At 35.8% G+C, this 17,203-nt stretch overlaps 1 protein-coding gene across 5 annotated transcripts in view; it reads left to right on the top strand.

Annotated features, from left to right (window-relative positions):
• The window catches only part of RPGRIP1L (RPGRIP1 like), a 74,912-nt gene extending 67,973 nt beyond the window's left edge, over nucleotides 1-6,939 (top strand). For all 5 annotated transcript variants that reach the window (XM_080364720.1, XM_080364718.1, XM_080364719.1 and 2 more), the window contains 2 exons: nucleotides 2,835-2,968; nucleotides 6,356-6,939. In XM_080364720.1, the coding sequence (XP_080220846.1) occupies nucleotides 2,835-2,968; nucleotides 6,356-6,459 (238 nt within the window). In that variant the 3' untranslated portion in view covers nucleotides 6,460-6,939. The remainder of the gene's footprint in view (nucleotides 1-2,834; nucleotides 2,969-6,355) is intronic.
• Nucleotides 6,940-17,203: the final 10,264 nt, after the last annotated feature.

The raw sequence follows: 17,203 nt of genomic DNA, 5'->3' as shown, positions 1-17,203 counted from the left end.
GAATATCATATTTAAATATTTTCTAAGCCTAAAGCATTTGTAATGTTTTTTAAAAATGCAAAAGTCCAAGTGATTGTGTACCATTCTTGTGGTCTACCAGTTGGAATATTCCCGTGGGATCCAGAATTCAAATCATCCCTTCCTCATTAGCAGCAAAGATTTAATCCAATGATCTTTTAGGCATATTGGAACTGTAAGGTGTTAGAGATGCAGTTCTTTTGATCTGTTCTATTGAAGCTCGCTGTATGCGTGTAAAATGCTTGCATATGAACCAAACCAGAAAGTGGACCAGTATGAATGACTGTCCTATAGACTGTCCTGACTTGGCTATAAGGTACTTTCCCAAATGTTACTAGGCTTGCTTTTAGCTTGTGTTTCAGTGAAAATTTTAGTAGCAATTGGCACCTTTAAGGGATAACAATCCAGCACTAATCTCCTCCTCTTCTATCACTATCTTAACTGCTTGGCTGGTTTCTCCAATTTATTCCATTTAATATGGACACTGAATCACAACAAAACAGATCTTTTCCCAATACCCAACGGTTTTATCAGTTATTCTTACAATTCTTTATTTCTTTTTATTTGATTTAAGATTTATTTTCAATACCTAAATATTTTTCTTTTTCACTGAGTTTTGGCAGTTTTGCTGCTGCTTAGCTTTGTGCCAAAATCATTAAGTTAGATCCATTATACTCAGGCAAGCCACCTGCTGTGGGAAATAGCTGTGATTTTTCCTTTTTTTGCCTTCAGATTTTTTTTTTAAAACACAGATTTTTCAATAGATGTCTGCTTTTAGTAACATATATTTATGTATATATTTTCTATAATAAATATTTGTCAGTAAGAGCCAAGCACAAAAATAAACCACTATAAGCACATATTGCAGTTATGTTTGAAGTCTTTTAGTAAGATTTGATTATATTTTGTCTAAGATATCCTTTCCTGTAGACTTGATTTTATGCAACTTGATTGTTACTTATTTGGAATTATGTTTATTGTAACATCTTTAGTCTGTAAAGCTCACAGTTCAAACAACATTGCCAAGACATACCAAAAAATTAGTTAGCTCTGAATTCCTGTCATTTTGTCAGTCTCTGTGTTTTTGGCCCCAACACAAGCCACTCAAATCAAGTCAGCTCCAGCACAGTACTGGAATTGTGTTTAAAAGAAAAGCCATACTTGGATGCAATGTGTGTAATTTAAGTTCACAGGAAAAATGCAAATATTTAGCATAGTTGTTGGGCTTAGATGTTTGGCGTGGACAAACAGGCTGTTTAGACAGCACAGTAAATACTCAGAGACTTTGTAGCCAGTCTGTGCTCACGGGTAGTTTTTTATGTGTAAAACAGGAACAGAATAATGAAGATAAAGCATGAGAGGGAACAAGTGCAGGAGAAATTGCTGTGTAAGGTCCAACTTTCAAATAATGAATACACAAGACAACATTAGAAAGATACTATTTTGAGAGAACTGCCTTTAGGTTCTTGTTGGTTTTGTGGAATGTGTTCTTGGCTAGGATATGCTCTCCAAGTATCTAAATGGGGTGTGAAAATTCTCAAAGACTTTCAGCTAAATATTTTACACTTGGTGTTTGGAAAGAATTGCTTCATTGAATGTGGCTAGTATTTCTGATATCAGGAAAACGTTTGATATGGTTTGTCTTTCTGAATTGTTTTTCTCACGTCTCCCACACCACTCAATGTAAAGCCAAGAAAATGCATGACTTAAAATTTACTAAGGCTAGATCTAAATTATGAAGTGGTACAGACCAGAGAATCTCTAGTGCAAAGCAATTGTTGCTAATAGTCTGATATTTGCATTTCATATATGTTTAGGATGATTTTGAGAATTAAATTGATCCTACTGACTGAATGTCTATTAGGTGTAGGTACTCCTGGAGCACATCTTCAGTTTACTTTAGTCTAGTCCAATGGGAATCCAATTAACGTGTTCCAAAACTACTATGCAAACAAAGCACCATAACTGGGGACAACTGAAAAACTCTACATCATAAGCAAGCTCCACATCAAAGCTGAAATTTTTGTACAGGTTCATCTTATGTGGCCTGACTGAATTGAAGTAGTTGAATGTTTTTAACAAGCCTCTGATATTTAAGGTTTTAACCAACAAAACATAATTACATTGAATGTAAACGTTCCATTATTGCTTATGAATTGTTTTTATTTCTTCACATTGACTAATTTGCGTGGTATAGTCAACACAGTAAAAATCTAAAAAAAATAATATCAAAAAGCCCCAACAAATCACACAAAAAAAAAAACCACTAAAAAATCCCTAACTATATTTTTAGTTACTTTATATAAATGAGTTTTTTCTATAAAAATATCAAAGTACATGGATAGAATCTTGGTTTTTACCTATGGGGAAGTAGATATGAAGAAATTGTGACAGAACAGTTGGATTCAGCAGCTTAGCTAAACAAACTTATGAGTTTCAAATGTGAAAAAGTCTTTAATCCTTAGACTATTCTGCCTGTCCCTGCCACATGAACAAGGATTGTGCCACAGGGTGGTGTGGAGGGGGGAGAAAAATCAAAAAATTCTGTAAGCCTGCAGATCTGTGGTTACAACCTCTCTGCCCTTCTAGTACTGCTAAATAATGCTAATGAAGGCAGGAATATTTAAAAGAAAGGTTCTCAGGCGATTCTTGTCATGGTAAATGTTGAATATAATTGATAAAGAGTTCTGGTTTATGTTTAACTGGTAAAATAGGGTGTGATTTTTGCCTTTTTTTTTCTTGTTTTAATTTTCAACCCTTTTTGAAGGTAAAATTTCTTTACTTTTTTTTTTTTCCCTTTTTGTTTTTACACTTAGTCTACGATTTACAGTGGTCAGTGATCCTCCAGAAGATGAACAGGATCTGGAATGTGAAGATATTGGTTTCGCTTATGTCAGTTTGAGAGAGATATTTCAGAAGCAAAGAGACATCCTTGAGCAAGATATTGACGGTATGCTTTAGAGATTACTTTCTTGAAACCTTTTGTACCCTAAAAACTATTTGTTGAATTTCTGCTTTACTTTGCAAGCTTTGCTATGTAAGTAGTTGTTTGACATTGTTTCAATAAGAAATTCTTCAGCATTTGCTAGTGGCTCCTCCATTTGTTTGCAATAGTCAGCAAAAAATTGTGTACTATTGTTATTCCTTAAAACCTGGTTAAAAAAACCCACCCAACAACAACAACACACTACCACCCCACCCCACCCCAAAACTGAACAACACTCCCAGCTCATAGTAATTAGTTTCTACAACCTAAGAATTTTCAGGACATGTCCACTTAACTATAGTTCTTTATTTTGTACAACATACTTCATGCTAGTAGGACTATAAACATACATTTTCTTATTAAAATTTATGTCAGTAATTATGTACTGCTAATGTCTGTATCTTATCTGAAGTTATGTTATAACCCCCAAAGTACCTCAAGCTTGTGTCCTCTATATGAAACCTATATCTGAGGCAATGTGAAATACTCGTGGCTTTGGTTAGGAATCAATTTAGAGTGAGCATCCTTCTGTAACAGACTGTGACCAAACTTTCACAGTGACTCATGAAAGCAAGGTGAGGTGGGTAGGAGCTGTGGAATCTTCCATTTCCTGGGTCTTATGGCAGCATTTTTATAACGCTGATAGGAAGCCTTGAGAAGGCTACTCAGTCCTTTCATAGACAGTGAAGGAAAATACTCTGCTTGCTTAGACCTTCCTGTTCCCCGTGGTAGCAGGGACATGGTTATCAATGGTACATTTTTCTCCTTATCAGCTCCTCTCCATCCTCCTTCCCCATTGTGGTAAAGCTCAGTGAAGAAGCTGTGAGTGTAACTTACAAAACCATTCGTCTCTTATAACAGCAAGTGAACACACATGATTACTAGATGCAGTGCACCCATGTTGACAAGGTACTCTGTGATAGCGAGCATTCTGGTTAGCCCTAGTAGAACGCTGTGACTTTGCGACTTCTACTGCTGTGTCTAATTACCATACCTTGAGTGACAGGGAACTGAGTAGTGAGGAAAAGAAACAGGCTTTCTTATCCATTTGCATTATCATGCATGATTTGCATCCATGCTGTAGCTAAAATACTCAAAGTATGTATCAAAATTCCAGGAACACGATAAGGAAAATTCTAAGAAGAATCAAATTTCCATACCCTGGAAAAATAATACACAGATTTGATGCACTTCTTACTGTGGCTGAACCACTTAATCTTTTATCCACCAATAACTTTTCCCTAAGTAGTTCTATGAAAGCCCATCTCCAAAAAGGTATTTCATAGTGTCTCACTGGAAAATTGGTTTTGTTCTGGATTCTATGGCCATAATTCCTAATGACATAATTCCCATTTGATAAGATTGATTAGTGATATAAATATAATTTTTTACCCTTGAAAGTCACCTATCACAAAACTTAAAACTGATTGTCACCGCTGTGATAATTATAATAACAGGGACAGTTTTTGTTACTACTTGTTGTTCCATCAAAAGGTAATCATTATTATGTAACGACAGCTACTTCAACACTGTGAGGAGAGTTTCTTCCCCTAGTTATAAAACATTTGAACTATTTTTTACTTATGTACATTATTCCTATCATTACTATCACCTTCATAGATATATTTTCATTCTTATTCCTGTCCACGCTTCTTCCCTTCCCTGTAGGTGTTGTACAGTTAAGGTATTTTTATTGCATCTGTAACCATATTTTCTGAAAATGTAGAACTTTCAGAGAACTGAAATGCATTTCACCATAATATATGCCAGATCATGGCAAAGGTAGAATATATCAGTATATTTTCTTGGATGAAGTCATTGTAAAATGATGTGTTCATAAGATCTGGACACAGACTTCAATTACATGTAATAGCACAATAAATATAATTCCTAAACAATATTGCACACTTTCTCTGAGGTAGATGTTGGTTTGAGGGAAAAAGAATAAACCTAGACACAGGGATATTCATATGAGGCTACCACATGACGATCTAATCATACTTAAGTTAGATACCATAAACTTCATTCTTTTTGAGGGCTGCAAGCATATATCCCTTTCATATCTTTTTTCTTTCATTGCTGGTGGTGTGAAAGTGGCCTGTGTGAAATCTGAAGCAATTAAGTGAATGGGTAAGCAAGAGGCTGGATGAAAAAGAATATAGAAGCCTGTCCCCTGAAGTCTGCTCTTCACGTTGACAGTTCACAGAGTGATTTGTCCAAGAATATACAAAACGGTTTGGACCTCTCAGAATAGCCTCCAGTCTGTCCTGTAATAGCTCCATTAACAACGTAAACAATGGAAGGTTTATCCCATGTTTTTCTTTTTCCAAACCTCTTCTGAGCTGTCCCAGCGGCCTAGAAGTAGTAGTTTTTCTTTTTCCAAACCTCTTCTGAGCTGTCCCAGCGGCCTAGAAGTAGTAGTAGCATGCAGTATCATTGCATGTCCCAGCGTACTTACCCCAGTTTACACAGTAAATGCATAACCTTGCCATTTGTCAGCTGTATAATTTGCTTTGAAAAGATGTGCTGTCAAGATTATTTGTTTTCATTCAAATTCCTTTTAGAGTCATGTTAGGCAGCCTCATTGTTTTTTATGCAGGACTGGGAAAGACCCCCATTTTTGATTGTTATCAGTGTGCTTTTAATGACAGCAGCAGAGATTGTGGCTCTCTGGGCTTAGATGTTGTAAAAGAGTGCAGTTTAAAATCATCTTCGCTAATTTCTGTAAAACAGAAATTTTAAATAGTCCTTTAAAACCCACATACACAAAGATGAAGGTAGTTAAATGGTACTTCGTCTAGGCAAAGTACTGTCTTCATCTACACTTCACGATTTTACAACACATAGAGGCCTGGAATAAGAATAATTTTGCATTGTACCAACTGTAAAAATTTACATACTAGTAACTGTCCAAGCTGATTTGGACCAGTCATACACACAGTGTAGAAAACTCACTAATCAGGTATTTTTGGGGTTGGGGGTTGGGGTTTTTTTGCTTATAACTATTTATAAGTATGCTGTATATGTCTTTAGCAGAAAATGGAACCTTTATATTTACATATTGTGAAAAATGATTAATTTATATAGGCAATTATCATGCAGGTAATATTGTTTATTTTAAGGATAATTCCAACACTATACTTTTATTGATGTACTTTCTAGTTCTTGGAGTGCTCTGTTTCTGGTAGGCTGAGTGCCTGAACTGGAAGATTTCTTATTTCTTTATTTTTCTCTTTTTTAAGCATACGCTAGGAGCCTTTTGATCTGTCCAAATGCTAAGGAAAATTATCAGAACAAAAGCAAAACCTTAAATGAAATTGCTAATGCTGTTTTCTGATGTTTCCTTTCTAGTTTTCGATTCACAAGATGATAGTGCAGTAATTGGAAAGCTCAAAGTAACAGTGGAAGCCCTCCATACGCTGCGCTCAATCTATGAGGAATGCAAAGATGACTAGGAGGCATGAAAGGGAAGTTTGCCTACAGAAGCTCCTTCTCCCAGTGTAAATACATGCTTGATAGTACTTCAAAGATGAGATCTTTGTAATTCTTACAGTATATTTAATGTATAATTTATATGGAAAGGATGCTTGATTTGTAGTTGTAAAGTTTTGTATACTTTTCAGTCTGTTTGTTTTTATATTTCCCCCCTAAGGCTAAGAGTCTCTCCACAATGGACAACGTCTTGTAAATAATTAATACCTACATGATTGAATGTTGTGCTTTATTTGCATTTTCAAGTTTTTTCCTACTTAAAACAGTAATAAAAATGCAAGTAAAATTTTTAATTTTTAATAAAAAAACCATAAGCCTTAGAAAACTGATTAAAAATACTTTTATGTTATCCCTAATCACCCCACTAAATGGAATGCCTGTGATTAGCCTCATTAAGAATTTTACACTGTGAAGATTTTATTAAAAGCAATATATGAAAATTACTTGGATTAATGTGTTAATCTGCCTCTTTAAAATGCTAATATCCATTTTATGCACATTAAATCTCAGTATGTGTTTTCTTTGATGCATGCAGTTCCTATCAATTAAATATAAAAAATGAAGCTAGTTGCAGGACTTATTAAATTACTGCAACCTTTTTTTAAATAACTTTTACCCTTCTACGAACATTATAATCAGCTGTTTATGATTACCATGATTTGAAGTAGGGGAAGGGCAGGCACAATCATTTTTCTGTACAGTAAAAGATTTACTTTCAGCCAACATCTGTCAAAGCACAAAAAGAAGCCATAGAGTATGAGGTTTTGCTTCACCTAGTTTGAGCTGTAGGGACAGGCAACTGTGTTTTCATTTGGTTTTTGTCACTCTTAGAACTTACATCAAACATATACAATGAATTGTTGTATCTGAATAACCAGTGTCTGGCTTGGAAAGTTAATTTTCCAGCTTTTAACCAATCTCAGTGAAGGATTTAATTGATATTTTTAATGGAGCTGTGAATCAATGCTGCAAAAGGATTGTCTCTTGAGAACGAGGATATAATACATTTCATTTTTTAATTTACTTTTTTATTTGTCATTTTCTTCAAAGGATTTTATAGGCTGTGGATTTCCACTGTTTGCAAACAGGCTATGTTTCTTCATAAGCATATGTAAAGTATTCAGAGAGATAAGTAATTTATTAAAATCTACCTAATTTGCCGTGATATATTAAATCTCTGCTTCAGTGACCACAGACCATTTCATTTAGAGAATTAGGTATTCCCTCTTTGTGTGATTAAAGCTCTGGAAAATGAGTTCTTTGCTCCTATTTGTGAACATTCAAAGCCTGCTAATGGCAAGAAGATGGAATAGATTATGAGACAATTCATTACAGTTCAACAGAAAAAAAAAACCAGCTATAATGCAGAAATGCAAGTATGAATATCTGCATATAGTTTGAACCATCTGGGCTCTAATGGCTTCAATAATAGCTCTTCGTCTTCAGTAGGCTTTGAAATGACATCCATACAATATTAATTTGTTGATGTACATTATGAGGCCAATGGAATGAATATATTCTGACCACAGAAATCTCTGAATTCCAATGTGAACCGATGGTTGACTCCATTTTAGGACCTACCATCTTCAGCAGTACTTCTCATCCAGACTTTGCCAGTCCTCGCAGTGTTTCATTCCTCTGGAACTTGTAGGAGACCACAGACAGCTGCATTCCTAAACCCCTCCATTCTTCAGTTAATGGCCATGTGTTTGTTGTCATTTGGGCTGGCGCTTAGTTCATCATTTTGGCCACTATTTCTAGCTTTTTTTGGCTCTGTGCATCTATATTGTCAATAAGACTGTTATTATACATTACAATAATTTGAAACAGCTAGATTCAACACTGAGATTAACTGAGTGGCTTTTTAGAAATTTAGTTGCGGTATTCTGTCAGGAGGTTCTTATTATTCTTTTAATACTTTGCAAACCAAACTAAATATCTTGCACATAAACAAAGAAGCAAATTGTATTGAGTTTTCCTGTGTGACTGTTTACTGACTTGCAGGAGAACTATGTAACTGGTGCTTGTTTTCTTCTGAAATAAACCATGTGGTAAAATTAGAAAATCAGTGATGTTCATCTCACTTAAACATTTACAGTAACACCCTTAGCACTTAATCTTCTCCATCTGAAGTTGAAAACTTAGAAACCAAGCATTCATATATTCATTAAACACAGACCTCTTCAGTAACTTACTGCAAAATACTCCAGTTGACATTTGGTTACATTGTGTTAACTGTTCTCAGTGACTCCAACATTAACATGTATAATTTGCCTCAGGTTCCTAAACATATTTCTTTGTAGGGTTCACTATTACTCAGTTTTGGATTTTTAAAAAATCTTGATTTCTATTCATGTTTATTACTAAGACAGATAGAATATTCCATGAGGATTTTTCCGACGGATGTATTATATTATCTTATGCAACATAAACATACAAACATATTAGAAAGTTTTGTTCTTGCATTAAGTAGTCTGTATTTCCAGCGTGCTCTTAAATCATAAGTCTAAATGCTACACTGTACAGGGAAAGTGGAAAATATAATCTAGTACTACTTTGTCTGGATTTTAGCTATGAATACTTTGAAAAAAACTTCCATCTACATACTCTTTAGCCTAAGGCAGAAAGTACCCTTTTTTTGTGTGCAGTATGTAAGCCCAAGCCTTTCAGCATTTGAAAACAGAATCCTTATTAATGCTGGGTACTATCACACCCAGCATTAAAATGTTACTTAATTAAAACTGATCTTTGTAGAATAGATAAATTTTTTCTATGGTGCAATTTGGGTTCAGCAGTGGTCCTGCATCAGATGAATTGGGCAGGGTCAGATGATCACTGTTGTTATTTAATATCTTTCCCTGTTAATTGTTACAGCTTATAGCTTTGCTGTGATATCTTCTCATGTGATAAAATAGCTGCTGTTCTCCAGGTGTCCCAGGTATGTTTATCAAGATGGAAATTTGAGTTTAGTTTTTTTCTTTTTTCCTGTTAACGTTCTAACCGTTCTTAACCTTAACCTAGGGATGGAAGTTATAAAAGCAAATACATCATGAACCAAGGTGAACTCAACCAATTTTGCTGTACAGTAAGTTGCAGTTTATTATGTTATATGCTTATAAAATAGATAAAACAGGATAAAAAATTATAATAACTTGCCTCACAAAATTTCTGCAACTGAAGGTCAGTATATAAGTTAATAGTAATATTGTTTTAAAATAGTTTTTACTATTTCAAGGCATAGTAAACCATTACAATAACTCGAGAAGTCACTGAAGATAGACTAAATATTAGCTGTTAAATTTAAATTTGTTTTGTATTAGAACTAAGAAATAAATTCAAATACCAACTTAAAATTGTGCAACAAACCTTATTGCATGTTTCAGAGCCAAAGAAATATTTTATGTTGCAGTTAGATAGACAGGTCTTTTTGCAGGTGATGATAATTATTTATCCATCAGGTTTTTGAGATATTCCACAACAGAATACCTGTTATAAGATGTCCTTAACATTACTGTTAATAGGACTAGATCGCAATCCTGAACTTATACTGAATTGCATGTGTTATGTTGCCTGTATGAAATGATTGCTGAATAGAAATTCAATTTGATACCTTTGTATGCATGTGATAAAAATTTGCTTTTGGCACAGTATGCTACAGGTGTACTGCTCTGTACCTTTCATTAGTTCCTTTTTAGTGTTGCTGACAAATCTTAATTCTCATTGTATCTTTCAAAATGGGATGAAATAACTTTTGAAGAACTTGATTTTATCAAAATTCTTGAGAGAAGAATTTGACCTTTATCCTGTTCCTTATAATACTATAATATTGGCACTCACAGGACATGACCCTGAAATTCACATAGAAACTTTGATCTTAATTCATGAGCACTAAACTCCTAAATCATGTGCCTGTGTGTTTTTGAGGTATATGAAAGCTTTTCTTATTTCTAAGGTTCTTGCTGTATCATGCTTCAAGCTCTGAATGCTTCACAGGATCAAGGTCGAACTGAGTCCTAGCAAAGTCTCATTTTGAATGAAACCTGCATGTGAATTACCAAATACCAGTTGAGGATATTTTGTCTGAATAGAACAAGCAATCATGAACCTTCAAATAAATGCTTATAGGTTCTTAGTAGTAGTAGTTCTACCACAATACTGGATCGGGATAGATGGGACCTCAGGCAGTCTCCAGTCCAACCTGCTGCAGGATTAGCTGTAACATTATTCCATGTTGCTCAGGGCTGTATCTGATCTGGCATTGAAAACCTCCAAAGGTAGACCCTCCGTAACCTCCCTGAGAGCCTGTTCCAATGCCTGACTGTCCCCAGGGTGAGAAAAGGAGATACATTTCTGTAAGTTACTTCAGTCCAGTTTGAAGCCAAATCTAGAACTAAGCACATGAAAACAGCTTTTGCACTTAATATACCACCTAATGACTTTTATTTTTTTTCATTCTATGGATGGCATAAACATGACTTAGTTTGTCATTTGTTTCAGTCATGTGACGTTTTGCACAGAAATACAAATAACTAGGTGTTTTAGTGTTGGGGTTTATGCTTATTGCCTTGCATGCCATCAAATTTCTATCCAGTTTTGTGAAGCAGTTGACTAAAAAATAGCTGTGTTGTTGTTAACAGTGTGGTTTGTTCAGGTAATGTTTTGGTAGATTCCAGTAGTAACCAATTTACCGTGGTTTATTCCTAGTTTTGTTATATTAAGCTTACGTTATTTTATGAGTAAGAAAACAAACAGATAAATCAAGCAAGACTAGGCTTACATTGAAATTACACTCTTTATGACCCTGATTCATTAATTCTTAACACGTGGTAGATTTACTAAGAAACTGTGTTTCCTGAGCTGTGAGAAACAGGGATATAAACCTGGAACCTCTGTCCACGCCCACCCTCTGTATCAAAATATATCTTATTTCAGTAGTCCTACATCAATAGCTGCAACAGTGCAAGACAGGTCTTGCACATGATCTACCAGTGATTTGTTTAACATTTTTGTGGATTTGGAAAGGACTCTATTTTCTATTTAGACAAACTGTCATTCTTGTTGAATGCGAAATTATTTCCTTACACATTAAATCTGCAGGAACTGAACTTTCCTTAAAAAATCATTGGGAAAATATGGTCCTTCTACTACAAAAAAGATAAAATAAAATTTTTAAAGAATCAATTAAGTGAAGGGTTTTTTTTCTTGAAGAACTGTCATGCAACCAGTGATTATTCTGATTACCCACTTATAAATAGCTACAATAGCTGATAGGTTTTGATTTCAGTGATAATGAAAGAAAGAACAAAGGTGTTTTACTATATCTATGACAATTTTCCTAGAGAAATGAAAGGTGGAAACAACAATCAACATCTGATTCCAAACACACAGTACCTGAATAGTATATAAAACACAGCAAACTTAAGAAGAGAACATACAGAAAATCTTTCTACATTTTAGAAAGCATTCTTTAACCTTCATTCCTCTGCATTAAGCAGTCATTACAGTACACCAAAACCAGAGCCATTTGGAAACTTTCTAATAGATTGGTAATGCCAATAGTATAATTTACATCTTCAACGAAATGCACAAAAACGGAACTATTTGTAAAGCAGTATCAGCTGTGTGTCAGCATATGGTAAATATAACCTGAGCAAGAATGTATGTGGGCTTTTTGTAGCCTATCTATATTTGAGTCAAACAAGTTAGCGTAACTTGTAATTTATTTTAGAGTGAAGTTTACAGTTATCTACTCAGTCTTTAGTAACAGAGCTTTTCACAGAAGTTTGTGAGAGTAAAAAGGGATTACATTTCCACCCACAAGATCAGGCAAATAGGATAGGGGCCTGTAACATGGCTCCTCTACAGCTGTTAATGGATCCTACATGTTGTGGAAAGCGCTGATTACTGCAGCGTCCTTAAATCTCTCATCAGCATCTTCTCTTTTTGAGTTGGCCTGTTCAGGGGGAGCACAAAAGTTGACTGTTAGGAGGTTTGTAGGCTATGAGGCACGCTGCTTCTCCATTTTCATCGTTCTCTGGGGGACAGTTTCCCTACAGCAGGTAAGTGGAAGGAAGACTTTTCTACTAAAGGTGAGTTTTTTAAATCAACGTATAGAAAGGCTTTGGGAAAAATGGACAAGAAATCCTTAGATGCTATAAATCAAAATACTTTTTGCATTTGACTTGCATTCTAGTAAGTGGCAAGTCCACACCTTATCAGGCCCATAACCTTAGTTCTTGCAATTGGTTGATCATCAGTTTTGATGAACTTCTGGCAAGTTGCAATGGTGACAGAAAAAAATAGAGCTCAGAAAGATATAGAGCAAAAAGATTAAGTTCTTGGGATAAAAAATTAGTTTAAGAGTTCAGAGGGCAACAGATTGGGGTATTTCTATATTGTCAATATTATCTGTTAGAATTTCTTTCCTGTTGCACTTTCAATGGACTTCAGATATTTTCTTTTTAACCAGAGAGCACTACCTCAAAATTCACAGGATGGCAGACAGGTTGAGGCTGGAGAGGACCTCTGGAGTTACTTCATCCAACCCCACCATTTCCCCAAAAGGTTCCTTTCTTCCCAACAAAAAGAATCCTTGAAAAGGTACCAAATAAAAGCATGTGAGGTGTTAGTGAACTAGAGGCTTTTATTCAGATGAGAGGTGAAAATAGTCAGTTTCTGGAAGCTTCCCTTCTATCTTTATGCTTACCATGTGAGAAAAAGAGGCTTTCTAATTCATGAGTGAAGAAACATAGCGACTTGCGACTGTCTGTTGTAGTTAAGACAATTGTACACCTCTGCACCAGTCATCTGGGAGAAAGCAGAAGGGACTAGCGATCTGTCCCAGGCTTTCCACTTCTGCTGGGGCCGTTGGAGGAGCAGCCCGGTGAGTGCCGTCCTCCAGCCATGGCACACTGGGCACGGGCGGCACGGCCGCGCTCTGCCCTCACCAGCCGGCCCACCTGCGCCGCGGTACCAGCTGGTGAAGAAGAAAGTGGAGGGTAGGACCTGTGAGGTTTAAAAGTGAATGTCTACCTAGAGAAGTTAGGTGGCTGCAAAGGCTGTGGAGATTTTTGAATGCCTGAGGAAGTCGGGCTCCTTGGGATTGCTATACATCGGTGAGGAAATAGAGGGAAAAGCTGGGTCTGAGGTGGGCAAGTCATACAGAAGGTATCCTGGGAGACAAGGAAGGAGGAAAAAATAGGATGAGGAAATGGAGAGGGAAGCAAACATGTCGGTGTCCCATACAAAGTGAGCTTTCAGACTGAGCTGCTCCTCAGCTGGTGCAACCCAGGTGGCTGCAGGCGCGGAGCCGGGGGCTCCACAGGAGCCCTGGTGGGGCAGCGGGCAGGCCGGCATGCCAGCCTGCTTTGGGCTTTGCCCGTTGGCCTGTTTCAGTGCTGAGCCTGTTTTCTTGGAGCTTTTACGTCAGGAAAAAGGAGGTTTCTATACACCTGTGTGGCATTTTTGCCTTTGGGGCACACTTGTCAGGGTTTTAACAGAAATAAGTCTTTCATGTATAAGTTGTTTTGTGCTGAGGGAAGAGAAGGGCCACAACTGCGCTTCACAGTTCGTTTGGCTGTCCCCCCAGCATGACCCTTTTCAGGGCCATCTCAGGAACCATGTTTCCTACTGTTCATTTGGAGTCAGACCCTGGATACAAGTGAGGAGACAAATGGACGGGATGTTGATTCCTGGCACACAGCTCCGGAGAGGGCCCTCAGAGAGAAAATAGTCAGGGCAAGGAAAAGGGTGTGGATATCAACTCTTGGGTTTCACCTGAAGTTCAGTCCTGTCAAAACACAGTGTTACAACAGTGTGATGTTTCTAAGCCATAGGTCAGAAGACCAAAAAAACCCAACCAATCAAGAAAAAAAAAACCCACCCAGTAATTTGTAGAACAGCACAAATTATGGGATCATGAGGTAATCTCCAGTAATCTCTTGTGGTAAAACGTCTACTCCGCTTTTTTTACTATGCTTTTTATGATTAATTTTGCTTGTAAAGTTGTACTGTTGATACCAGTCACACACATGCTGTCTGAGTATTAACATGAAAATGTAAGTTCATTTCAGGAACTGCTGGAGGGTGGATGTTTTTTACATCTTGTAATCTTTGTTTATGTTATGCTCTGTCTAATAAGTAAAATGTAGTTTAAGTGCACTAACTGAAAGAGGAGATTTATATTTTAAGGTGGGGTTATGTTTAAAGAAATAACTGTTGGCCATATCACTGAGAAAAACAAATACATAGAGTGTTTTCTTTGGATTTAAAGTCAGACGAGGCTTTCTTAGTAACTTATTCTGACCCTCTAACAAAGGCTGTTGCATTTACTTACCGACCTGAATTGATGAAGGATCTCAGGACACTTCAGGAGAAAGGTCTACAGCCAGTTTCTCATTTTGCTACGGCAGTTTGTATTTTATTCTCAAGTCTGAAGCTTAAATGGAGCAGGAAATTTTGTACGATTTGGTTCCCAGTATATGACATCCTTCACTTGAAATCATGTTTCTGCCCAGATTTGCTAAAAGCTCACCCTAGGCCCAACCACTTAATTCTGTGAACCCTATAGCAAGACTAGCTCTAGTTTTGTGGCTTTATTACAAATATTGTTGTTCTACTTGACTATGTTTGGTGTGAAAATACTTTCAGTGCTACTCTACTTCTTTACTTTCGCCAATCTGATCATTTTAAAAATTAAATATAAATGTTAAAGGGAAATGATTAGTTGCATATTATATAAATTCTATCAACTTTTAATCCACAAATAATAGTTGTACAATATAGTTAAGCACGAGTGGAAAAAAATACTACTTTGCGTGACTGGTTTTTTCCTTTGATGGCATGCCTGCTTTTCGCATTTGCTGTCAGGGGAAATTCATGGCAAAACTTTCATTTCTCAAGTGATACAAAATTTGACAAACAATATAGAACATCAATTAATTCTTAAATATGGATTTGTTGTTAAACATACTATAATTATGCATGTTAATATCATTAATGAATATTTTGCTTTTGATACCAACTTTCATATTAGTCTGTGCTCTGGTTTTTAGGGTATTAAATTACTGCTTTTATTAATTGCTTATTCCAGGAAGAACTATTTATCAAAATGTAAGTGTGGAAAAATAATGGTTTTGAGATTGGTGTATCACAAATCCTGTGACAGAAAACTAGAGGAAGATAATTGTCCTTCTCTTTCATTTCTCAACAGCTTTGAGATTTTAGTTTGCTATTTTATCTTGCAGCATTTTTCTAGTATGTAAACCAGATATTTTTTCAGTGCACTGCCTGGAGAACAAAATGGGAGTTTAAAAATGAAACCTTCCACTTTAGAAAATTGGTATAGACCACACAATATACTTAGGTAAGTACTTAGGTAAGTACCGGCTTCATGTCATTGTATTATATATAAGGATGCATAAAGTATGACTTGTGGGTGAAAGTTGCCCCCTACTGTCTGATGTGCCATTTGCATACAGAATAGTAATTCACAAAGTTTGAAATTAATTTATCTATTGTTTCTTTAAAGAACGTATTTTAACTCTGAATTTCAGATTATCATATGGATATATGGTACATGCAAGATCAGGTGTTACAGGAAGAAAATGAGCTCGAAGTGTGCACCAGTGAAAGCTAACAGGTAGCGCTGAGCAGATTAAGTATTACAATTAAATGATCTGTTCAGTTTTACTTAAGCCTGTAGATGCATGTAAAGCAGATCTGGCATTCAATTTTTAGAGACAGATAGATAGATAGATATAAAATTGGAGGAATTAAATTGAAATGACCGTATTGTTTTTCCTACTTGTTTATTGCAGTGGGAATTTCATGTATTTCTGCACAGTGTGACTCTACCATTCAATGCATACAATGTTAGATAAAAGGTGAAAAACCAGTTTAGGAGAGGAAAACAGAGATTACAGACACAAGGAAATAAATGTGTACTTAACAAAAACATTATTGAGATACTGATTGGTGGTTTATTCCGTATATATAAGACTTGGAGTTAAAAAATTATGTGTAATTCTTAGGGAATCTATATCAATGCTGGTTTTATGAACCTTTAAATGGATTTTGTTTAAAATACTCATTTTCAGTGTCTAGGTAGTTCCTGTAGACTACCCCTTTCTGACCTCTTATTTCAATTATACAGTAATCATAGAGTATCCTTCTGTGATATACCAACCACATATGGTTAATTTGAGTGATTGTCTTTGTTTGGTGAAATCGTTGTGGACATTAAGAAAGAAGGAAATATACAAGCTCTTAGGGTTTTTAAACAACCGTTTTCAGAATACTGTAAATTAACTTTTTGTTTATCCCTTAAATAGTAGTAGTTAGTTCAGCATAACTACCTATGGATGCTTACTGAGAATTTTTCAGCAAAGGAAGTTAACTGTTCACAAGCATTGCATGCGTTAAATAATTTAAAGACTGAGAAGAAATTAATCACAAATAGCAAACCTCTGGGAAGCCTGTAAAGCATTGTGCTAGTCACAATATGAGTGTGTGTTCTTACTTACACTGCACAAATGGTACTTGAAAACAGCTACAGTGGTAACAAAGCAATTGCCAATGTTTATGCTTCCAAATTATGTCTGTCAGAACGATTTGTGTGTAAGGATCTTAAATGATTTGGTAATAAATGCCAAACATAAAATTGCAGCAGATGACAACTGGAATCATATTGATCTTATTAATATTTAT

The sequence above is a fragment of the Falco punctatus genome, assembly GCF_963210335.1.
Source record: "Falco punctatus genome assembly, chromosome: 14".
Taxonomy (NCBI): Eukaryota; Metazoa; Chordata; class Aves; order Falconiformes; family Falconidae; genus Falco; species Falco punctatus.
This window is presented reverse-complemented; position numbering and strand designations above follow the sequence as displayed.